This window comes from Nansenia antarctica (assembly GCF_963989245.1).
Source record: "Nansenia antarctica genome assembly, chromosome: 1".
Taxonomy (NCBI): Eukaryota; Metazoa; Chordata; class Actinopteri; order Argentiniformes; family Microstomatidae; genus Nansenia; species Nansenia antarctica.
Window position 1 is genome coordinate 104869626 of NC_137674.1, and position 23401 is coordinate 104893026.

Sequence of the window (23401 nt, forward strand, 5' to 3'; positions counted from 1 at the left end):
GTTAATCGTGGGTTTAGGGTTCAGAGCTGTGCTCTGAGCGCCTTTTTTTCCTCCTCCTCACGAAGGAGAGAGGGAGAGGCGTTTACATTGTATATGTCCGGTGCGCGCGTTGGCACAATATGTGAAGCGCACGGCAGGACTGAGATCTTCTCCCCGGCTTCTGATCTGCTATGGCGGACAGAAAGCCGGGACACCACTCTCGAAGCAGAGGCTGTCCCTTTGGATTTGCGAGGCCGACTGGCATTCGGGCTCATTCCACCAGGGGCATGGCCACATCAGTGGCCATTCTCAGGGGAGTGGGAGTGGAGGAGATATGTGAGGCGGCGTCTTGGTCGTCGCCATCACTTTTTGTACGGTATTACTTGAAAGATATTTCTTCCTCATCCTTTACAACGAGGTGCCATGCTGTTGTGACTGGCTTTGGATCTTCCAAACGGTACTGAGGTCCCTGACAGTGTAAAATGAATAAAGTGTAAAAATGGCCAATATGTTTAGTTTTTTTCCATATTACTGTTGGAGTGCAATCATCCAATCCACCAAGCAACTCAAAACGAGAGTGAATACCAACAGAAGAATATTGCAGGCGATTTTGTCAAAAAAAAAATTGGGGCCGCTACCCACACGTTCAGCTGTGTTGCTCCTTCCACGCATGCATTATCCTTACAAGTTGTACCTCGTTGTAAAGGTGAAAAATCAGGCTTTCCAACGATATAACATACAATACCAATTGGTATTATTAAAGGGGAGAAATATTATATATATATATATATAATAATCGACAAAAATAATGTTTCCGAACTTTTTTTTGAGGAGTTTAGAATACCTAGAATAAGTCCCAATAATACTATAAGGCTTGCACGTACGCAATAAATTGTCTTTTGGAGGCAGTACATTGCAAGGACATGCATTACATGTATGGTCGCAGATATTTGCCGGACAAAATATAAACGACCAGGTCTCCATGGAGGGAAATGAGGACTGTTGGGAGCGTGGAAGCGCTCAGTGGCGGCTGGTGCTAAACATTTTGGGTGGGGCACAGGTTATGGGGGCATGCTCCACGGGGAAGAATATCAACTTTAAAATCTGGATTTACAGTCGATTTTAGCATGAGAATAGCTCTACCCCCCTGTACAGACCTCGCCATCCCCTCTACCCCCCTGTACAGACCTCTTCATCCCCTCTACCCACCTCTACATCCCCTCTACCCTCCTGTACAGACCTCTTCATCCCCTCTACCCACCTCTACAGACCTCTTCATCACCTCTACCCACCTCTACATCCCCTCTACCCACCTCTACAGACCTCTCCATCCCCTCTACCCCCTGTACAGACCTCTCCATCCCCTCTACCCTCCTCTACAGACCTCTTCATCCCCTCTACCCCCCTGTACATACCTCCTCATCCCCCCTACCCCCCTGTACAGACCTCTCCATCCCCTCTACCCCCCTGTACAGACCTCTTCATCCCCTCTACCCCCCTGTACATACCTCCTCATCCCCCCTACCCCCCTGTACAGACCTCTCCATCCCCTCTACCCCCCTGTACAGACCTCTTCATCCCCTCTACCCCCCTGTACAGACCTCTTCATCCCCTCTACCCCCCTGTACAGACCTCTTCATCCCCCCTACCCCCCTGTACAGACCTCTTCATCCCCTCTAGTGAGTGTGTGAGTGTGAGTGTGTGTGTGTGTGTGTGTGTGTGTGTGTGTGTGTGTGTGTGCGTGCGTGCGTGCGTGCGTGCGTGCGTGCGTGCGTGCGTGTGTGTGTGTGTGTGTGTGCGTGTGCTGAATACATAAACAAACAAGCTAAAAGACGACAATAGAAAACGTACCATGCTGACGATATTACTAAATGTTTGAAGTAGCTTTTATCTTAGCTGGCTCTCTTACCTTCAGGTCGAGTTTGTGTATTCTGGCTTCGCAAAACACCAACAGTAGCAGGCTAAACACAGCCGGTGCGGAGATTGCGACCACAAACGAAGTTTGACTTCGGTAATAGGTCCAGTTGTAATATCCTCAAGTTGGGAACAAAAGATGCCTCCTTCTAATCCATTTGTTCAATTTGTTTACAGAAAGAAATCCTCCTAAATCCTCGGTTATACGATTTTCCCATTACATCACATTACTAGCCGCCATAGCGATGGTAAAGCAGGTGAACGAAGCTACGCCGGACATGACGTAAGCACGTACGATTCTTTGTGCATGTCCCAAAACCCCATAGACAATTGACCGAATGGCCTGAAGTTACCAAAATAGATTTTACATGCAAGTCTACGAGAACAGCCTAGTGCAATTTCGAGTAGACTGAAAGTTGCCCCGAAAGGGGCGGGACTTGAAGCTGATTGGAACATACTCCACAGAACACTAGCTGATTGGACTATGATATACTCCACAGAACACTAGCTGATTGGACTATGATATTCAGAAGCAACACTGTCTAGAAGTCATAGAAAAAAAATCTCTCTCTTCTCCCTTTGGTGGGGCATTGTCCAATTGCACCTAATGAACCAGCCTCCCCTGGAAGCGCTTGTAAACTACTGGCAACGTAAATGGTTAAAACGTCCAGTTCAAAAATTAGTGGTACTAGTGGAGAGTTCCTGAACTATCATTGAAATAGTAACAAAACGGAAGCCGTAAATATTTAGAAATAATGGGTTGGTTATTTGAAAGTTAACCAGGGCCATATTCCACAAAGCTCGATAAAGTTCTAAGCCTCGATAAAGTTCTAAGCCTCGAAAATGTTAGCTTGCTTTCGGTGCCATCAATGTGGCTCAAATAATTCGCTGCTTGGTTGAGCTCCTTCTGAGTCAGATATAATTAGCCTGGTCCCGACCAGGCTAAAACACAGGCTATAGTCATCCGTGCGTCAAAAAAGGCTCACAGGCGGAAACTAAACCCTGAACGAAAGTTCCTCATGTGTCTTTTAGGAAATATTAGTTCCCACTTCACACGAGATAGATAGATTAGATAGTTTGATTAGATAGTTTGACTGTGTGATAGATAGATAATTTGATATTTTGAAAGTGTGATCGATCGATCGATAGTTTGATTGTGTGATAGATAACTTGATATTTTGAAAGTGTGATAGATAGATCGATAAAGAAAAGAGTGTAAAAAAAAAAAGAAGTAATTGTCTCAACTTGCATTGCTGTCATCACAGCGGTCTGGTTGGCGTAGTGGTTAAGGCTGCGGACTCGAGTTCCAAAGGTTGCGGGTTCGAGACTTGAGTAAGTCATTAATTTTATTTTTTTTACATTTAACCGAAGATTTCATGCAAAGGTTTCAAACACCATTGTAATCGTGTCAGTTCTTGTAAATTAGCCTGCACCATAATTTTATAGCCTACATACTTTTTTAGATGAGATTTTAGATTAGATTCAGACAACGAAATGCAGTAAAAAGTGCGCCTGAAGAGGGATTTGAACCACCGATATAAAATGACGAATAAATCCTATGGCAGCGGTCGATACCACTAGGCCATTGTGGCAATATGACGGTTTGTAGCCTGCTGCTGATATCACCACAGTAGTAAATATTCATTTATTAAAATATGAACATATAACAATAACTGGGGCTAGTATGACCTACGCATTTAATCGGTCAGCAATTTCTTGCCAAACTATTTCCCTCGCCTTGTTAATTGCGGCAGTATTGCACTATTTTACATCTTATTTTTCCGTCTTCATAAAAAATCAATAATTCGGAATGCTGCGCAAATGTAGTACCCCTGCAGAGTGGAGTATCTTCATTTCGACAGATCGACTCTTCTGGGCTGCGTATGTCTGCGTGCACGCGCCCATATCGAAGATTTGTAAGCCTGTCTTCTGTGAACACTGATGACACAAGGCTGATCCTCATTCGAGGAATCACCTGAGGCTTGAATACCAATCTCGAGGTCCCTGAGCGCCGCATTTAATTATAGCGCCGCTATATTAAGCCACCGTTAGTGGAATATGGCCCAGATCTTATCCACCTCATTTTTCTGGTTTTCTGCTCGAAATGACATGCCCACAGTGAATATAGAATATCTCCACAATCACAAGGGCCTTCATAATGATATTGTTATCAAATGAAAGCTAACACCTGTGGGGTGGCTGTAGAAGTGTCAGAATCAAAATATATGTTACTGTGTCAGAGCAAATAGAGCTAGAACATTATAAAACATCTCAAATTCAGTCTCCGCCTAAAAAAACAACAGCTTTTACAGTGAATATCACCTTGGAAACCTGATAACGAAGCCCAAATCATCTAGGAATCAGTACTCCAGGGTCTTATTAGTACTTGTGCCAAAGTCGATGCTAATAATGTGAGCAAATGCAACTTTGTACCTGTTTTAGTACAGGTATGTTTAGGCGGACACCTATATGTTTAGGCCATTTGGAGATATTTTGGCACCATCTTTGACCTTTGACCTTTCTCATGTATCAGATTTATTTTCTTTTTTTTGGGGGGGGGGGGATTTTTTGGGGTTGGCCTACCAATGGTATGGAAATTCGGCGTTGAAACCGGACATGACACATTCTCCAGTTGGAGAAAACTGGATGTGACTTAGGCCGTGTTTACCGTCTCGGGAAAAAAAATGGTGGCATCGTATAGCATGCAAAGTTGTGAAAAAAATGTGATATCGATGAAGAGAATTGATCAAGGTAAACTCTTTATATCACTTCGGATCCCCATGGGGGTCCGTTGGCTCCTATGAGGTTTCCATCTTATAGGAAAATTACAGGATTTATTGATAAGGTAAAACATTTGGTTAAGAAAATCTTTGTAATTTTGGTGGCAGTGTAACTGTCATAGTAAATAATCCAAAGATGTTCCGGAAAACCACTGGCCTCTGTTATTGACATACAGCTGCATGCTGTTGTATAAGAAATGAGAAATGTTGCCATTTACAAAACCATTGTGTACATGTACTGCAGAGTGCCTTTGAATAATTATTAAAATTATACTTGACGTTCCTGATGTTGTTGTTGTTAGATGCTGACGTTCCTGATGTTGTTGTTGTTGTTGTTGTTAGATGCTGATGTTCCTGATGTTGTTGTAGTTGTTGTTAGATGCTGACGTTCCTGATGTTGTTGTTTATGTTGTTGTTAGATGCTGACGTTCCAGGGGCCCATTCCACTAAGGTGGATTATCTTCTAAGCCTCGATAAAGTTCTAAGCCTCGATAATGTTAGCTTGCGTTCGGTTCCATCAATGTGGCTCAAATAATTCGCTGCTTGGTTGAGCTCCTTCTGAGTCAGATATAATTAGCCTGGTCGCGAGCAGGCTAAAAGACTGGCTAAAGTAATACGTGCGTCAAAAAAGGCTCACAGGCGGAAACTACATCCCGAACGACAGTTCCAGTTCCTCAAGTGTCTTTTAGGAAATATTAGTTCCCACTTCACACGAGATAGATAGATAGATTGGTTGACTGTGTGATAGATAGATAATTTGATATTTTGAAAGTGTGATCGATCGATAGATAGTTTGATTGTGTGATAGATAACTTGATATTTTGAAAGTGTGATAGATAGATCGATAGATCAATAAATAAAAGAGTGTAAAAAAAAAAATAATTCTTTCAACTTGCATTTCTGTCATCACAGCGGTCTGGCTGGCGCAGTGGTTAAGGCAGCCAGCTAGAGTTCCAAAGGTTGCGTCTTCGAGACTTGATTTAAGTGATTATTTTTCTTTTTTTTTTACATTTAACCGAAGCCTTCATGCAAATCGATTTACAATATATATTATAGTAGGAATATATAGTATTGCTGTGGGGCTGTGAAGTAACAAAGGGGGGAGGTTGCAAGCAGAGCGAGGGGAAAATCAATAGACAGTGGAAGTGTATTATGGTGCCTGTGCTTTGTTTACATACAGACAGGCTGCAGGGCTGCAGGCTTGTACCTGTCTGATGTCCCGATGCGCGCACACACACACACACACACACACACAAACGCATCTAGGCTACACACAAAAGCTTGCACGCACACACACAAAAACACACGTACACACAAAAGCACACACGCACACACACACACACACGCACATACGCACACACACACACACACACACACACACACACACACAGCCTATGCAAAGCATCATTGTCTGCTTCCTTGTTCCGTTAGTCATTAATTCGCGGCGCAACAAAATGATTCTGTATAAATTCAATATTCATAATACCTCTTATTATTTATTAGGAGGATAGGAGAGGTGAGGGAGGACAGGAGAGGTGAGGGGAGACAGGAGAGGTCAGGTAGGACAGGAGAGGTGAGGGAGGACAGGAGAGATGAGGGAGGACAGGAGAGATGAGGGAGGACAGGAGAGGTGAGGGAGGACAGGAGAGGTGGAGGAGGAGGAGGACAGAAGAGGTGAGGGAGACAGGAGAGGTGGGGGAGGACAGGAGAGGTGAGGGATAACTCACTATAATATCAGGGGTGTTACAGGTATAGGTGGAAGGGAACATTCATTGTGAGCACGTAAAATGTGAGTCTCTCACAACGGCTTTGCATTGATGAAACCAGGTAGGATGAACGTATAGTTCGCTGTCCATTCCTCTTTAAATGCCCTGTTTTCACAGTCAACTTTCCTCTTTAGACCTTTGGAGAGTGACATTATGTTTCTCTTGCTAGCTAGCAGGTTAAATGTTTAGCTAACTTCACCCAGCACGCAAACAACCAATCCAATAATAATGTGAGAATCCTATACTGCGCTCCGACTGTCGTGACAGGAGTCATATGTCATTATTCTACCCGAGTTAATGCAATGAACACTTTGGATTTGAATACACAAGAGAAGGTATCTATATGATTCAAGGGGTAGTGGTGGTCTAGTGGATAGTGAGTTGGACTTGTGATCGGAAGGTTGTGAGTTCAAATCCCGCCTGAAGCCACACCACTACTAGTGTGCCCTTGGGTAAGGCACTTAGCCCTCAGTTACTCCAGGGGGAATGTCCCTGTAATTCGTAATTGTAAGTCGCTTTGGATAAAAGCGTCTGCTAAATGGCAAAATTTATTAAATTAAATTAACTGATTGACCCCTCTAGCAGATTCGTCGACTGTTTGTAAACAGCCAGCACATATTCAGTCCCATCTAGTTAATCTATAGTTCTAAATTCTCTTTGGATTTTCATTAAGATCACTAGATCATCACAGAGGCATTGTATTTTTAGCAACTAATTAACATATAACCTAATCGTAACGTTAAGTTAGGCCTATGAATGTTTGTAGACTATAATAGGTGGCTCAAGGCTATATTTTTCAATCAGCAGAGTTTAACTTTTTTCCGCTAATGGAGCCCTGGTCTCAAACTGTTATCTTGTTAGCAGTCTCTCAATTTTTTCAGAAAAAACGTGGTATAGGTTGTGGGGTTGTGGTATGGGTTGTGGGGTTGTGGTATGGGTTGTGGGGTTGTGGTATGGGTTGTGGGGTTGTAGGGAGATCAAGTTCTGTTTCAACATCAAGTTACGATATGAAACTATCGAATCAAGCGCAGCTTAAAGTATAGTATTGAAAGATTGTGAGCTGACCCTTACCTGCTTAACTACGCTAGCAACCCTGGTGACCTGCTTAACTACGCTAGCAACCCTGCTTAACTACGCTAGCAACCCTGGTGACCTGCTTAACTACGCTAGCAACCCTGGTGACCTGCTCAACTACGCTAGCAACCCTGGTGACCTGCTCAACTACGCTAGCAACCCTGGTGACCTGCTTAACGACGCTAGCAACCCTGGTGACCTGCTTAACTACGCTAGCAACCCTGGTGACCTGCTTAACTACGCTAGCCAAGCCTCCCATGTAGGGCTGAAGGTTCACCACGGTGTCTAGTCAAGCCTGGCGTGGAGGGCTGAAGGTTCACTACGGTGTCTCTGGGTAGAAGCAGCAGAGGTGAGAGGAGCTAAGTGAAGTCAAACAGGATGATGGCTAATGACTGTAGACAGGGGTGCTGTCCCTCCGAGCTGGCTCAGGTGATGACCAGCCCTGTCAATCAAGCTGTGTGTCAGTCCAGGCAGACAGAGCAGATGGAATAACACAACAGCTACACAAACCCTTCTTATTAGCCTGTACTGTAGTTATATGCTCTTGTAAATCTATGGGTTTTGTAACCATAGTACCGTAAATATCACACTTTCACTTGCAAAGTAGGAGGGTGTGTGTGTTGGGGGGGGGGGGCACACATCAGGTCTGGTCACCCTAGGGCACCCTAGGGGGTTAATCCGGGCCTGTTTACCGGGCAGGGCAAAACAGTCTCTCTCACCCCCCCTGAATAAATAAATAAATAATTCAGTCATTGGAATAAACCAATAGGAGCAGAGCTCTCCTATGGGGCAGAGCTCCACAAAATAGATCAGTTGAGCCTACATTTCCTACTACAACATTGCTAAAAGATTGAAATGGTTGCAGTCATAATAGTGTCTAAATTTGACCATGTGCTGTTGTAAGGAGTCAATCTTACCATTCCAAACATCTTGATTAATGTTATGTTCTTTTACTGATCGTGAGTGTGTGTGTGTGTGTGTGTCACCACCATCACCACCCAGGGACAAGCTCCCAGCCCCATCCAGGCGATTGTGTTTTACGCCCCCCGAAAGAGCTCACATTTAAAACGCCCAGCACCACATTGGGGAACCCTCAACCTTGTAACTCCCAACCAAACAACCTGGCTACCAGGACAACGAGTATTGGTCGCAATCGTATACATTTTAGCCAGTTTAGGACACAAATAGCACAGGGAAAGCTGTGCGCATCGCTCCCTCCGACGGTGGAACGGCGGGGTTTTGAGCGAATCACAACAAAATACACGAGGCCTTCGCGGCCCACATGATTTTATTCTGAACGGAGGCATGTCTGGTCGCTGGTCCGTTCAAATTTGGACCTCAAGCCGGTTCCATCGGTGACTTTTGGCCCATTATTGGCGAGGAGAAAACACAGACGCCAGCACATTTTGTCAGCCAAGATTGCCGAGCATCGAGGGTTGAGTCTGTACGGTTCTCATGTAGCGTTTAAGACCAGCCCCCATCTCCGGGTTGAGCTTCATTATCACAGAGCAGCATCGCAGAGTGATTTGTAGCCCGCAACAAACGAGACTTTTTACAGTCATGGCAGAAGTCGCACCAGCCGTCGCCGTCGCCGCTCCGGCCAAGGCCCCCAAGAAGAAGGCAGCAGCCAGGCCCAAGAAAGCAGCTGGCCCCAGCGTCGCCGAGCTCATCGTGACGGCCGTGTCCGCATCCAAGGAGAGGAGCGGCGTGTCTCTGGCCGCGCTCAAGAAGGCGCTGTCTGCCGGTGGTTACGACGTGGAGAAGAACAACTCCCGTGTCAAGGTCGCCGTTAGGACCCTCGTCACTAAAGGCACTCTGGTCCAGACCAAGGGCACCGGTGCCTCCGGCTCTTTCAAGATTAACAAGGAGGCGGTCAAGAAAACGGTGAAGAAAGCCGCCGTCGCAAAACCCAAGAAGGCAGTAGCAAAGAAGCCCGCCGCCGCTAAGAAGTCTCCCAAAAAGGCCGTTGCAAAGAAGCCCGTCGCCGCTAAGAAGTCTCCCAAGAAGGCAGTCGCAAAGAAGCCCGTCGCCGCTAAGAAGGTTGCCAAGAGCCCCAAGAAGGTTAAGAAGCCCGCACCTGTCAAGAAAGCCCCGACCAAGAGCCCCAAAAAGGCCGTCAAGGTAGCGAAGCCCAAAGCAGCCAAGGCAAAGAAGACAGCCCCAAAGAAGTAAACTTGTGTTGACAGTGTTCATGTTGACACCACAAAAAAAGGTTCTTTTAAGAGCCACCCACCTTTCCATAAAAAGTGCATTTTCATCCATGTCGACATAACGGAACTTTCTCAAATAAGAAGGTCCGTTTTACACCAGTCTCAATCACTGACCTATGCACACGAGAATAATAGCTATATTAAATATTGAAATGGCCTTAATGAGAGTTTAATACTTTACACAAACATGTTTTAACAAACGATATATATTGTCTCACTCTGTCTCTGCGTGAGGGGGGGGGGGGGTCTATGGTAGACTCCACAAAATACCTTTCAATATCGACATACGGTAGTTTGCTATATATAAATGTTATTTGGATAGAAATGGTCAACTTTTCGCTCTAGTAGTAGCCTACTACATTGCGTATGGGGAGAGCTGTGAGAGCCTAATGCACTTCACTTTTCGCTGTAATGCCAATAAGGAGTATTGTTTCGCTATTTAGTATATTATTAGGAAATTATTGGTTTGATTTGAACTTTGATTTCTGGCGCGCGAGGGAAACTCACAAAGGCCGAGTGAAACAGCGCCCAATCGCTGGGCGGCGGGAAGAGGCGCGCGTATCCGGGTTGCTGATTGGATGAGGTGTCATCGGCCCGGTGGCCAATGAACGCTGGTCAGGCTGAGCTATAAGAACACCACCCCAAGCGAACAAGGAGTATCTGCTTTTTCTTTAACTTGCACAGAATTCGCTTTAAGTTTCAAGATGTCAGGAAGAGGTAAAACCGGAGGCAAGGCCAGAGCAAAGGCAAAGACCCGCTCCTCTCGGGCTGGACTCCAGTTCCCAGTGGGCCGTGTACACAGGCTCCTGCGTAAGGGCAACTATGCCCATCGTGTGGGCGCCGGCGCACCGGTCTACCTGGCCGCCGTGCTCGAGTACCTGACTGCTGAGATCCTGGAGTTGGCCGGCAACGCCGCCCGCGACAACAAGAAGTCTCGTATCATCCCCCGTCATCTGCAGTTGGCTGTCCGTAACGACGAGGAGCTGAACAAACTGCTGGGCGGTGTGACCATCGCTCAGGGCGGTGTGTTGCCCAACATCCAGGCAGTGCTGCTCCCCAAGAAGACCGAGAAGCCCGCCAAGGCGAAGTAAACGTCCCACCGCTGCTTCACCTCCTCAAACCCCCCAAAGGCTCTTTTAAGAGCCAACCACTTCTCTCTCCAAAAGTGCAGTCCATCTCCCTCCACTGTTTGTCTGCGTTATGAGTGTTTCATGTTGTGAAGAACACTAATTATGATTTCATGTACGAGGCAGAGAACGCACCATACATATTACACAGGGTTGGGCAGAAAACATCCTCGTGATGTCACTGCCTCAGCATTAGAAATAACGTTCAGTCCTTCATAAGGTTTTAAACATCACCCCTTCCTTGTGTAGTGGACCTTGTTCTTCCATAATTATAGTTTGCGTTTGTTTGGTTCATCATTTGTATGAACTGGATGAGGACAACTAGTTATGAAACTAGATTAAAATTAGAGGACAACAATGATGAAATTATAGATTAAGAATAGAGGACAACAATGATGAAATTATAGATTTAGAAAAGAGGACAACAATGATGAAGTTATAGATTAAGGATAGAGGACAATAATGTCCACAACAGCAGCGAGATTAAAGGACGTCCAATGGAACACAACCGGTGACAAAATAAGTGTCTGCACCACGCTGATCTCTGTACATCATGTTTACACTGTTCTTGTTCATTTGTATTCATATAGTCGTACATTACATACTTTTTTGTATCTTCACACTTGTTTTGGCTTTAAAAAATAATAATTTAAAGGATAGATTATCATTGACAAAAGATATCGGAATTACATCTCTTTGAAGCCAACGGTTTGGGGGAGGGGCCAAACAAAGGAAGCGCGCGGCAGGGTTTAAGTGTTTGAATTTGTGGCGGCAATGGCGCGGACGGTGCTCGTGTCCAATGGCAGCCGGAGAAGGAGGCGCAAACGAGCCAATGAGCTCGTCTATAGTCGCCAACCAATCGGGGCACGACTGGGGGTTTATAAATGTACAACGTTCTGTTGAGATTGGTTATACTCCAACTGAACGAAGGAAGATATCGTCATGGCCAGAACCAAGCAAACCGCTCGTAAATCCACCGGCGGCAAAGCCCCAAGGAAGCAGCTCGCCACCAAGGCTGCCCGTAAAAGTGCCCCGGCCACCGGCGGCGTGAAGAAGCCTCACCGTTACAGGCCCGGCACCGTGGCTCTGAGGGAGATCCGTCGTTACCAGAAGTCCACCGAGCTGCTCATCCGCAAGCTGCCCTTCCAGCGCCTGGTGAGAGAAATTGCCCAGGATTTCAAGACCGATCTGCGTTTCCAGAGCTCTGCTGTGATGGCCCTGCAGGAGGCCAGCGAGGCTTACCTGGTCGGTCTGTTCGAGGACACCAACCTGTGTGCCATCCACGCCAAGAGAGTCACCATCATGCCCAAGGACATCCAGCTGGCCCGCCGTATCCGTGGAGAGCGCGCCTAAGATGACCACACCGATCTGAGAGGAAATCCCCAAAGGCTCTTTTAAGAGCCACCTCAATATTTCCCTCAAAGGCGTGTTTCCATTTACCACCCGTGTAGTGCCTTAATCTATAGGTTATACGACTCAAATGAGTAGCCTGCAGGGATGCTGACCGTGCTATCTCGGTAACCGAAATACATGTAGGACAATTCACAACAGCATAAGGCCTTATTGTGTGAATTCGTTGTGATGGTCTAACTATGATAAGCACTCCTTATGTAAAATAATCCGACGTAAATCAGGGTCAGTCAGTGTGTTCTGTAGATCACGGATTTTCTCCACACAAGGTCTGATTTACTTCAGCTAAAGCTTAGGGAGGACATCAACATGCGGTACCCCCATAGGCTGTTCTTAAAATAGATAGTATATGTATATATACAGTGTTCAGACCCCTTCAATTTTCTACATTATGTGGTGTTATAGACTCAATTTAAAATGGATTAAATTAGAAGAATTTGTCATAAATCCACACACAATGAGCACATTATAAAAGCATGTTGTATTGTATTAAATATGTCAGGGTTATTAAAACACGTTAGACTATACTGCATATGTGAATGAAATGTGCCACAGTATGTGTATTGTAAATAAAGTTGAATCTGATTTGATGGTTAGGGTTATTTACATTGTACAAGGAAAACATTTAAATGTAGAAAATAATAATAATAATCTCTCAAAAAAAAATCTCTTTTACAGTTTATTGAGAAAACATTGAAAACAAATGTCCTATTTGCAATCATTGGATCATTCAAATGAAGATGACCTGACCCCAGGAATATGTAATAGAGGTCAAGTCTGACCAGATATGAACATCCTCTGACTGTTGACACCATCACAGGATTGGGATCCAATAATCTCATATTCTAGACTTCACAGAGAGAGCTCAATCTGAGAGTCAACCCTCTGAGATTCATTGAAGTGGGAAATAATTACATATAAACTCTTAAAACCAAATCACAGAGAAATATATTTCTACAGAATAGTAGCTTATAATAAAGCATCACTCACTTATGGGGAGCTCTAAGATCACACAGCTCAGCACTGTCACCCCAATGAGGCCCAAACCCAGGATAGAGGGGCTGAGAGAATGTGGTCTGGACTCTGTGGAGGAGGGTCATTGTGTCAGAGGAGACGCTGTAGAAGGACAGAGTACCTGACCTGTGATCCAGGTACACTCCTACTCTGGAGGACAGAGGGATCTCTCCCTGCCACCCCCTGCTGATGCCCTAGGTCTTGGGCTCTGGTGGCAGTAAAACATTACATTTACATTTACATTTTTGGCATTTAGCAGACGCCTTATTCCAAAGCGACTTACAATCAATACATTTGAATACTAAGCATGTGAATCAGCAGTCCACTATTCGTTGCAGGAAGAGTACTCTAGCTCAGGCCCGGGGCCACTGATAGAAAGAAAAACCTTCTCCCTATTATCGCCTTCTACTAAAACGTTTTTTATTTTATTTAATTTTTTTACTGGAGAAACTGAGAAACAGTACAAGGGGGGCAGTAGAAGTTCTTAGGGACACAGTAAAGGGGAAAGCGGGTGTCTTTAGGAGACGTAGTGGTGAGGGTCGGAAGATGTCTCAGGAGGAGCAGTTAAGATGTAACCTGAAGAGATGGGTCTTCAGTCTACGACGGAAGATGGGTAGTGACTCTGCCGTTCTGACAGTCGTGGGGAGCTCATTCCACCAGCGGGGAGCCAGTGTTGTGAAGAGACGTGATCGGGCAGCCCGACTGCTGTGTAGAGGAGGTGGGGCCAGTCGGTCAGCCGAGGTGGAGGAACGGAGTGAGCGGGCAGGGGTTTGGGGGGTTACCATTTCCTTCAGGTAGGCAGGGGCTGTCCCTTTAGCTGCCTGGTATGCAAGCACCAGGGTCTTGAATCTGATGCGAGCTGCTATCGGGAGCCAGTGCAGGGTGCGAAGGAGAGGGGTGACATGCGAGTATTTGGGGAGGTTGAATACCAGCCGGGCAGCAGCATTCTGGATGAGCTGCAGAGGTCTAATGGCTGAAGCGGGGAGCCCAGCCAGGAGTACATTGCAGTAATCCAGGCGGGAGATGACCAGTGCCTGGGTCAAGAGTTGCGCTGCCTCTCTGGTAAGGAATGGTCGTATCCTTCTGATGTTGTAGAGGAGGAATCTGCAGGAGCGAGCCGTTGCTGCAATGTTCTCCGCACAGGATAGTCGGTTATCCAGGATCACTCCAAGGTTCTTGGCTGTCAGGGAGGGGGTTACAGTAGAGTTCTCCACTTTTTTTCTCCACTTTTTCCCGGGGATGAAGAGGAGCTCGGTCTTGTTAAGATTGAGCTTGAGATGGTGGTCAGCCATCCAAGTTGAAATGTCAGCGAGAGACATTCCCCTAGGACGGAACCCTGGGGAACTCCAGTGGAGAGGGTTCGTGGAGAAGATAGCGATTCTCTCCAGGTCACCTGGTAGGAGCGGCCCGCCAGGTAGGAAGAAAACCAGGAGTGTGCGGTGCCAGAGATGCCCAGGTCTGAGAGGATGGAGAGAAGGATCTGGTGATTGACTGTGTCGAAGGCAGCAGACAGGTCAAGGAGAATGAGAACAGAGGAGAGGGAGGAAGCTTGGGCAGAGTGGAGGGCTTCCGTGACAGCAAGGAGCGCAGTCTCAGTGGAATGCCCAGCCTTGAAGCCGGATTGGTGGGGGTCTAAGTGATCCATCTTCCGGAGATAGTCAGTCAGTTGTTTAGATGCCGCGCGTTCAAGGGTTTTGGAAGGGAAGGAGAGAAGGGATACCGGTCTGTAATTGTGGACAGATGATGGGTCAAGGGTTTTGAAGGCCGCTGGGACAGATCCAGTGGATAGGGAGGAGTTGATTAGGGTGGTAAGGTAAGGAAGGATGTCGGCGGAAATGGATTGGAGAAGAGGGGAGGGGATGGGGTCAAGAGGGCATGTGGTTGCCCGCTTTGATGTGATAAGTGTGAGAATATCATCGGGGGAGAGGGGGGGAAAAGATGACAATCCAGAGATCGAGTGTCGAGGGGAGAGTTTGGAAGGGGTGTTAGCATTGTTAGTGGGAACGGTGTTAGCATTGTTAGTGGGAGGAGGGAGCGGTGGGGGGAGAAAGGTGCTGCTGATGTCGTCCACCTTTTTTTCAAAGTAGGTGACAAAGTCATCGGCGGACAGGGAGGAAGGAGGAGGGGGAGGAGGTGGATTAAGGAGTGAAGAGAAAGTGGAGAACAGTTTTCTAGGATTAGAGGCAGAGGAATGCATTTTTGAATGATAGTAGGATGTTTTAGCAGCTGATGCCGAGGAGGCGTAGTTGGCAAGGAGAGAGTGATAGAGGTTAAGGTCATCAGAAAGGCCAGTTTTTCTCCATTTCCTCTCAGTTGCTCTGAGCTCTAGTCTACAAGCATGTAGCAAAACATCCACTGCATTCACTACAGACACACAAACACATTCACAGAGAGAGAAAACATTCGCATCATGTCATATTACACACACATCATGTACTGTACACAAAGTGATGATTAGGACCGTGGTCTGAAGTTAAAGGGACCAGAGCAAAGTGATGATTAGGACCTTGGTCTGAAGTTAAAGGGACTAGACTAGAGCAAAGTGATGATTAGGACCTTGGTCTGAAGTTAAAGGGACTAGAGCAAAGTGATGATTAGGACCTTGGTCTGAAGTTAAAGGGACTTGAGCAGACGTGGTCCAACTAAGGCCCATGGACCGGATCCGGCCCGCCACAAGAACACAGATCTCAAGCAAAGGAAGACAAATCGGGACCAACTCGAGCAGTCATAACTGAGCCTGATCTTTGCCATGAAAAAGGCATACGTATGGCCACCAGAACCGGTCCACTTATAATAATAATAATAACTTTTATTTGTATAGCGCTTTTCCTGCAAACGTTGCAGCTCAAAATGCTCCAATCATTATATAATCATCATTTAATCATTTAGTCATTTAAAGGCAATATAAAAAATATGGGGTTTTAGTCTTGACTTGAAAATATTTGCTGAGGTTGCATCCCTAATGTAAACTGGCAGTGCATTCCACAATTTGGGAGTATAAAATGAGAATGCAGCCTCACCAAATCTCTTCTTTTGTACATGTGGTACACAGAGAAAACCAGCGTCAGAAGACCTGAGAGCTCTATTGGGCTGATATACTAGCAAAAGATCTTTCAGATATTCTGGTGCTGTGCCAGTGAGAGCTTTATAAACAAGCAGAAGGATCTTGAAATGTATTCTGAACTTAACAGGAAGCCAGGGTAGAGTTTCTAAATGCTGCTACACACACACACACACACACACACACACACACACACACACACACACTCTCTCTCTCTCTCTCTCTCTCTCTCTCTCTCTCTCTCTCTCTCTCTCTCCCTATCTCTCTTTTACCTTTGCTATGTCTTTTTCTCTCTCTTTCCTTCTCACTCCCTCTCTCCTTTACTTTCCTTCCTCTGATTTCCCTCTCTCCCTCAGTTGTTAGAAGCAGGAAGGACTCCTGACCTCAGTGCCTCATAAACCATAACCATAAACAAGACAAGTACAACACCACTATGGGGTTGAAAGTCCCCTCTGTGCTGTGTTCCAGGTAAAGGTGTGTGTGTGCGTGTGTGTGTGTGTGTGTGTGTGTGTGTGTGTGTGTGTGCGTGCGCCTCACAAACATAGTTTCATCTCCCAGGAAATCCCCCCTCCCCTCTCTGCAGCAAAGGTGTCAGGTAATCAAGAGGTATAATTGTTTTAGGTTTTTATTTTCAAATGATCAATGTGGATCTCAATTGTACCTACAAATACTTAAATACACAATTAGTTCGACCCAGGTCTGATCTGCAATACATTTACATTTACATTTACAATACCAAATATTGGGAATTTGCATTTACAATAGGCCCTGTACTGAAGAACGTGGGCTCATGTTGACCTCACAAACACTGAGACAAAGCGGGTACATTCATGTAAGGTGCAGTCAGCTGTCTGTGTATCTATTAAATGTGTATCTGAAAGGTATGGCTATTTGAACTGATAACAGAGCAGGATGCACACAGACCATAAAAAGTTGGATAACAGCTTATAACGGCAGCTGTTACCTGCACAGCAGTTTAGTAAATCCTTAAATTGTCCTTGTAGGAGCCGTACAATAAGATATTTCAGTGTGTGCTTTCCCCCTCCTCTAATGGTCAGTTATGACAGGTTTAGGCTAAGGATGACTCCAGGCTGCAACTGGTCTGAGTGACTTTTAATTAGTACATCTCTATCTCTCTCTCATTTTGGGAGGAGAAAGAAGAGATCAGAAGAGATAGAGTGGGAGAGCCATATAAGGCGTGTGCAAATAGGCGGGAAATTAAGTGTAGGTGGGAAGTTTTGTTTTTTTGCAGTTGAGCTGAGCAATCAGTCTGACTGCCTGAAGCTCCAGCAGATTGAGGGGGAGTACAAACCACTGGTCCCTGGGGACTAGGACCATTGCACCCTTTGCCAGCAGATTCGCAATCTCCTCTCAGAGTGCCCTTGTCTTTACCGGGCAGGGCAAAACAGTCTCTCTCACCCCCCCTGAATAAATCAATAAATAATTCAGTCATTGGCTACCTATAGGAGTAAACCAATAGGAGCAGAGCTCTCCTATGGGGCAGAGCTCCACACAATAGAACAGTTGAGCCTACATTTCCTACTACAACATTGCTAAAAGATTGAAATGGTTGCAGTCATAATAGTGTCTAAATTTGACCATGTGCTGTTGTAAGGAGTCAATCTTATCAGACCATTCCAAACATCTTGATTAATGTTATGTTCTTTTACTGATTGTGAGTGTGTGTGTGTGTGTGTGTGTGTGTGTGTGTGTGTGTGTGTGTGTGTGTGTGTGTGTGTGTGTGTGTGTGCGCGATGTCCTTTTGCTTCAATAATGCCCATAATGCCAAACGTAGTCCCTAGCAGAAGCTCCTCCCTCGACAAAAATCCCCCACAAGAAAAAAGAAAAAAAGAGGCAAGCGATAGCGCGCGGTTCCTGTACAGCCTGGTCTCAATCACGTCCTCGTAGCTGAGATAAATTCAACCCACAACTTCACTGAAGTCATAGTAACTTAACCGTACTGAACTCAACATGTCTGGAAGAGGAAAAGGAGGAAAGGGACTCGGAAAAGGAGGCGCCAAGCGTCATCGCAAGGTTCTCCGTGATAACATCCAGGGAATCACGAAGCCCGCTATTCGCCGCCTGGCTCGCCGTGGGGGCGTCAAGCGTATCTCTGGTCTGATCTACGAAGAGACCCGTGGTGTGCTGAAGGTGTTCCTTGAGAACGTTATCCGTGATGCCGTCACCTACACCGAGCACGCCAAGAGGAAGACCGTCACCGCCATGGATGTTGTATACGCTCTGAAACGCCAGGGACGTACTCTGTACGGCTTCGGCGGCTAAACTATTCGGAACCAATCAATCAACCACCCCCTACAAAAAACAACGGCTCTTTTAAGAGCCACCTATCTCCACACAAGAGAGTTGATTCCATTATTATAACACATTTTGTCAGGCCTTCAACGGGTTTACTCAATTATGTACGGGTTCTTTCAACGGGTTTAGCTGTCATGAAAAAAAAAACATACGTTGCCAAATCAATGTCAACGCAAGTAAATGCGTAGTCTTGGCATTCCACGACTAGAAATGACCATCCCACATGTGCACTCTAGAAAGAAAATGGTTACTTGGATTATTACGCACACAACACAGTGCAGCCCCTTTTTCTATTGCGCATCTAGTGATAATAATGCATGCCCTTGTCGTACCATCCCAAAAGGACAATTCCTGGTAGTAATCGCTAGGCTGGTTGGGAGTTTGGGGGACTTGGGGCCGGTTTCACAGACAAGGCTTAAACCTAGTCCTGGACTAAATCACACTTTCAATGTAAAATCTCCATTGAAGATGCTTTTTAGTCTAGGATTAGTCCTAAGCCTTGTCTGTGAAACCAGCCCTGGGTGTTCTATGTATATCATTCTCAATCTTCCTCTTGACGTTTTCATGTTCATATCGCCATCGGAAACAAGGCAACCCGACAGCCGAGTGAAAAAGTAAGGAAGGGGTGGGGGGAGGAGCCCGCGCGTGCGCAGATAATGTATTTACCCGCGAGGCAGGCTAGAGCTTTGGAAGTGGATGTCAGCAGCCGCCTAATTTGCATAGCCCCACCTTTATATTACGGGTGTGCGTTTGCCGCCTCTTCATTCGTTTCTGAGAAGTAACGAGCCACTATCAACATGCCTGAACCAGCGAAGCCAGCGCCCAAGAAGGGCTCCAAGAAAGCCGTCACCAAGACCGCCACCAAAACCGGCAAGAAGCGCAGAAAGTCCAGGAAGGAAAGCTATGCTATCTACGTGTACAAGGTCTTGAAGCAGGTCCACCCCGACACCGGCATCTCTTCCAAGGCCATGGGAATCATGAACTCCTTCGTCAACGACATCTTCGAGCGCATCGCCGGCGAGTCTTCTCGCCTGGCCCACTACAACAAGCGTTCTACCATCACCTCCAGGGAGATCCAGACCGCCGTGCGTCTGCTGCTCCCCGGTGAGCTGGCCAAGCACGCAGTGTCCGAGGGCACCAAGGCTGTGACCAAGTACACCAGCTCCAAGTAAACCGATTTTCGTCTGTACTACTTACCCCAAAAGGCTCTTTTAAGAGCCACCCACCCTATCAAAAAAGAAAGCAATTCCATAGTGAGTTAAGCTCGCGTGCTACAAATCAGTCGAATGTATATGCTGTACTGATTGTGTGTATTGTAACAAGTAAAATGTATTTATACAGCACCTTTCCCAGACCAAGGGTCACAAAGTGATTTACATAACAAGAAAGAAAACACAAATAAAACATACAAGACTGAAAGCCACAGCATGTTAAAACAGGCAGAAAGCATACATAACATAACAAGCATGTATATGGCATATGTATCAATTACTCGATGTTACAATGTTCAAAGACTCCAGTCCTTGAACGCGCAGGAGGTTTTGCGCGCCTTTTTTGTCCCTCACTTGTTTGTTGCTCACTAGTTGTCAAAAACGGTTTCCGCTATTACTATAATGGACAGGAGTGACTACACTGCATACATACGCATGGCCAATTTCTCGGGACAGGTGGATTTAAAATAAATAATAAATATAATAATGGTTTAAACGGCGTTCACATGTGGATAATGTAGCCATGTCAGTGTGACAAGTCAATAAAAGAGCAATTCCATAGTGATTTGAGCTGACGTGTTACAATGAAGTCGACGGTATAGTAGATATTATATATTACTGGTGTTTAATAACTCGATGTTACAATCGTCAATGACTCCAGTCCTTACGTGGTATCCCTCCCAAATACCTCTCAATCCCCACTATCTCCCAGTACAGTTTATCCACAGTAAATAAGTTAATAATACAAACATGTAATTCTTCCTTTTTCTAGCATTGTGACTGCCTGGTCCTAGCATAGATGTATTTTCTTATGATGACTGATGGATAGGTGATTCTTAGACAACCTGGCTAACTGGACAACGAGTGTTTTTTCAAATGTTGTTCAGAACCAGACTCGACCAATAGAATCTAGTGTCAGGAGTCTTCTACTTTGCATAGCTCCCCCTTTATATAGCGGCTGCACTACCTCCACCCATTTATTCGTTTCTGAGAAGTAACGAGCTGTTTTCATCATCATGCCTGAGCCTGCGAAGCCTGCGCCCAAGAAGGGCTCCAAGAAAGCCGTCACCAAGACCGCCACCAAAACCGGCAAGAAACGCAGAAAGTCCAGGAAGGAGAGCTACGCCATCTACGTGTACAAGGTCCTGAAGCAGGTCCACCCCGACACCGGCATCTCCTCCAAGGCCATGGGAATCATGAATTCCTTCGTCAACGACATCTTCGAGCGCATCGCCGGCGAGTCCTCTCGCCTGGCCCACTACAACAAGCGTCGTACCATCACCTCCAGGGAGATCCAGACCGCCGTGCGTCTGCTGCTCCCCGGTGAGCTGGCCAAGCACGCCGTGTCCGAGGGCACCAAGGCAGTGACCAAGTACACCAGCTCCAAGTAAACAGGTTTCCGTCTGAATTACTTACCCCAAAAGGCTCTTTTAAGAGCCACCCACCCTATCAAAAAAAGCAATTCCATAGTGAGTTGAGCTCGCGTGCTACAAATCAGCCGAACTTATGCTGTACTGATTGTGTGTATTGTAACAAGTAAGTAAACTGTATTTATACAGCACCTTTCCCAGGCCAAGGGTCACAAAGTGCTTCACATAACAAGGAAGAAAACACCAATAAAAACATAATACAAGACTGAAAGACACAGAGGGTTAAAACAGGCAGAAAGAATATAACATAACATAAGCATGTATAAGGCATATGTATCAATTACTCGATATTACAATTTTCAAAGACTCCTTGAACGCGCTGGAAGTTTTGCGCGCCTTTTTTGTTTTTCCACACTGCCATTGTTTCTTTCAACTGCTGGAGACTAAGGAGTCTACTAGGGAGTAGTGTACTCACTAGTCGTCTAAAACGGTTTCCTCTATTAATATAATGGACAGGAGTGACTACACTGCATACATACGCATGGCCAATTTCTCGGGACAGGTGGATTTAAACATAAATCATAAATATAATAATCGTTTAAACGGCGTTCACCGCCAAGACATGCTCACTTATCTATCGATAAAAATGCTTTCATATCACCCCCATGATGTCATTAACTGGCCAAGTCAGTGTGACAAGTCAATAAAAGAGCAATTCCATAGTGATTTGAGCTGACGTGCTACAATGAAGTCGACGGTATAGTAGATATTATATATTACTGGTGTTTAATAACTCGATGTTACAATCGTCAATGACTCCAGTCCTTACGTGGTATCCCTCCCAAATACCTCTCAATCCACACTACCTCTCAGTACAGTTTATCCACAGTAAATAAGTTAATAATAAAAACATGTAATTCTTCCTTTTTCTAGCATTGTGACTGCCTGGTCCTAGCATAGATGTATTTTTCTTATGATGACTGATGGATAGGTGATTCTTAGACAACCTGGCTAACTGGACAACGAGTGTTTTTTCAAATGTTGTTCAGAACCAGACTCGACCAATATAATCTAGTGTCAGGAGTCTTCTACTTTGCATAGCTCCCCCTTTATATAGCGGCTGCACTACCTCCACCCATTTATTCGTTTCTGAGAAGTAACGAGCTGTTTTCATCATCATGCCTGAGCCTGCGAAGCCTGCGCCCAAGAAGGGTTCCAAGAAAGCCGTCACCAAGACCGCCACCAAAACCGGCAAGAAACGCAGAAAGTCCAGGAAGGAGAGCTACGCCATCTACGTGTACAAGGTCCTGAAGCAGGTCCACCCCGACACCGGCATCTCCTCCAAGGCCATGGGAATCATGAATTCCTTCGTCAACGACATCTTCGAGCGCATCGCCGGCGAGTCCTCTCGCCTGGCCCACTACAACAAGCGTCGTACCATCACCTCCAGGGAGATCCAGACCGCCGTGCGTCTGCTGCTCCCCGGTGAGCTGGCCAAGCACGCCGTGTCCGAGGGCACCAAGGCAGTGACCAAGTACACCAGCTCCAAGTAAACAGGTTTCCGTCTGAATTACTTACCCCAAAAGGCTCTTTTAAGAGCCACCCACCCTATCAAAAAAAGCAATTCCATAGTGAGTTGAGCTCGCGTGCTACAAATCAGCCGAACTTATGCTGTACTGATTGTGTGTATTGTAACAAGTAAGTAAACTGTATTTATACAGCACCTTTCCCAGGCCAAGGGTCACAAAGTGCTTCACATAACAAGGAAGAAAACACCAATAAAAACATAATACAAGACTGAAAGACACAGAGGGTTAAAACAGGCAGAAAGAATATAACATAACATAAGCATGTATAAGGCATATGTATCAATTACTCGATATTACAATTTTCAAAGACTCCTTGAACGCGCTGGAAGTTTTGCGCGCCTTTTTTGTTTTTCCACACTGCCATTGTTTCTTTCAACTGCTGGAGACTAAGGAGTCTACTAGGGAGTAGTGTACTCACTAGTCGTCTAAAACGGTTTCCTCTATTAATATAATGGACAGGAGTGACTACACTGCATACATACGCATGGCCAATTTCTCGGGACAGGTGGATTTAAACATAAATCATAAATATAATAATGGTTTAAACGGCGTTCACCGCCAAGACATGCTCACTTATCTA

The 23401-nt window shown here is 45.7% G+C and overlaps 7 protein-coding genes across 7 annotated transcripts; all 7 read left to right on the forward strand.

Annotated features, from left to right (window-relative positions):
- Nucleotides 1–9073: 9073 nt before the first annotated feature.
- On the forward strand, nucleotides 9074–9685 carry LOC308175713 (histone H1-like; the record flags this gene model as incomplete). Its single annotated transcript, XM_080550261.1, has 1 exon — nucleotides 9074–9685. The coding sequence occupies one exon, from the start codon at nucleotides 9074–9076 to the stop codon at nucleotides 9683–9685; it is 612 nt and encodes a 203-aa protein (XP_080406387.1).
- A 742-nt stretch (nucleotides 9686–10427) lies between these two features.
- On the forward strand, nucleotides 10428–10814 carry LOC308175732 (histone H2A-like; the record flags this gene model as incomplete). The annotated part of the gene is made up of 1 exon (XM_080550280.1): nucleotides 10428–10814. The coding sequence occupies one exon, from the start codon at nucleotides 10428–10430 to the stop codon at nucleotides 10812–10814; it is 387 nt and encodes a 128-aa protein (XP_080406406.1).
- Nucleotides 10815–11792: 978 nt separating this feature from the next.
- On the forward strand, nucleotides 11793–12203 carry LOC308175717 (histone H3.2; the record flags this gene model as incomplete). The annotated part of the gene is made up of 1 exon (XM_080550265.1): nucleotides 11793–12203. The coding sequence occupies one exon, from the start codon at nucleotides 11793–11795 to the stop codon at nucleotides 12201–12203; it is 411 nt and encodes a 136-aa protein (XP_080406391.1).
- A 6103-nt stretch (nucleotides 12204–18306) lies between these two features.
- Nucleotides 18307–18618, forward strand: LOC308175752 (histone H4; the record flags this gene model as incomplete). The annotated part of the gene is made up of 1 exon (XM_080550300.1): nucleotides 18307–18618. The coding sequence occupies one exon, from the start codon at nucleotides 18307–18309 to the stop codon at nucleotides 18616–18618; it is 312 nt and encodes a 103-aa protein (XP_080406426.1).
- Nucleotides 18619–19445: 827 nt separating this feature from the next.
- Nucleotides 19446–19823, forward strand: LOC308175755 (histone H2B-like; the record flags this gene model as incomplete). The annotated part of the gene is made up of 1 exon (XM_080550303.1): nucleotides 19446–19823. The coding sequence occupies exon 1, from the start codon at nucleotides 19449–19451 to the stop codon at nucleotides 19821–19823; it is 375 nt and encodes a 124-aa protein (XP_080406429.1). The 5' UTR covers nucleotides 19446–19448.
- A 1055-nt stretch (nucleotides 19824–20878) lies between these two features.
- Nucleotides 20879–21253, forward strand: LOC308175739 (histone H2B-like; the record flags this gene model as incomplete). Its single annotated transcript, XM_080550287.1, has 1 exon — nucleotides 20879–21253. One exon carries the CDS (start codon nucleotides 20879–20881, stop codon nucleotides 21251–21253), a length of 375 nt encoding a protein of 124 aa, XP_080406413.1.
- A 1157-nt stretch (nucleotides 21254–22410) lies between these two features.
- LOC308175737 (histone H2B-like) lies at nucleotides 22411–22785 on the forward strand (the record flags this gene model as incomplete). Its single annotated transcript, XM_080550285.1, has 1 exon — nucleotides 22411–22785. The coding sequence occupies one exon, from the start codon at nucleotides 22411–22413 to the stop codon at nucleotides 22783–22785; it is 375 nt and encodes a 124-aa protein (XP_080406411.1).
- Between the last annotated feature and the right edge of the window lie 616 nt (nucleotides 22786–23401).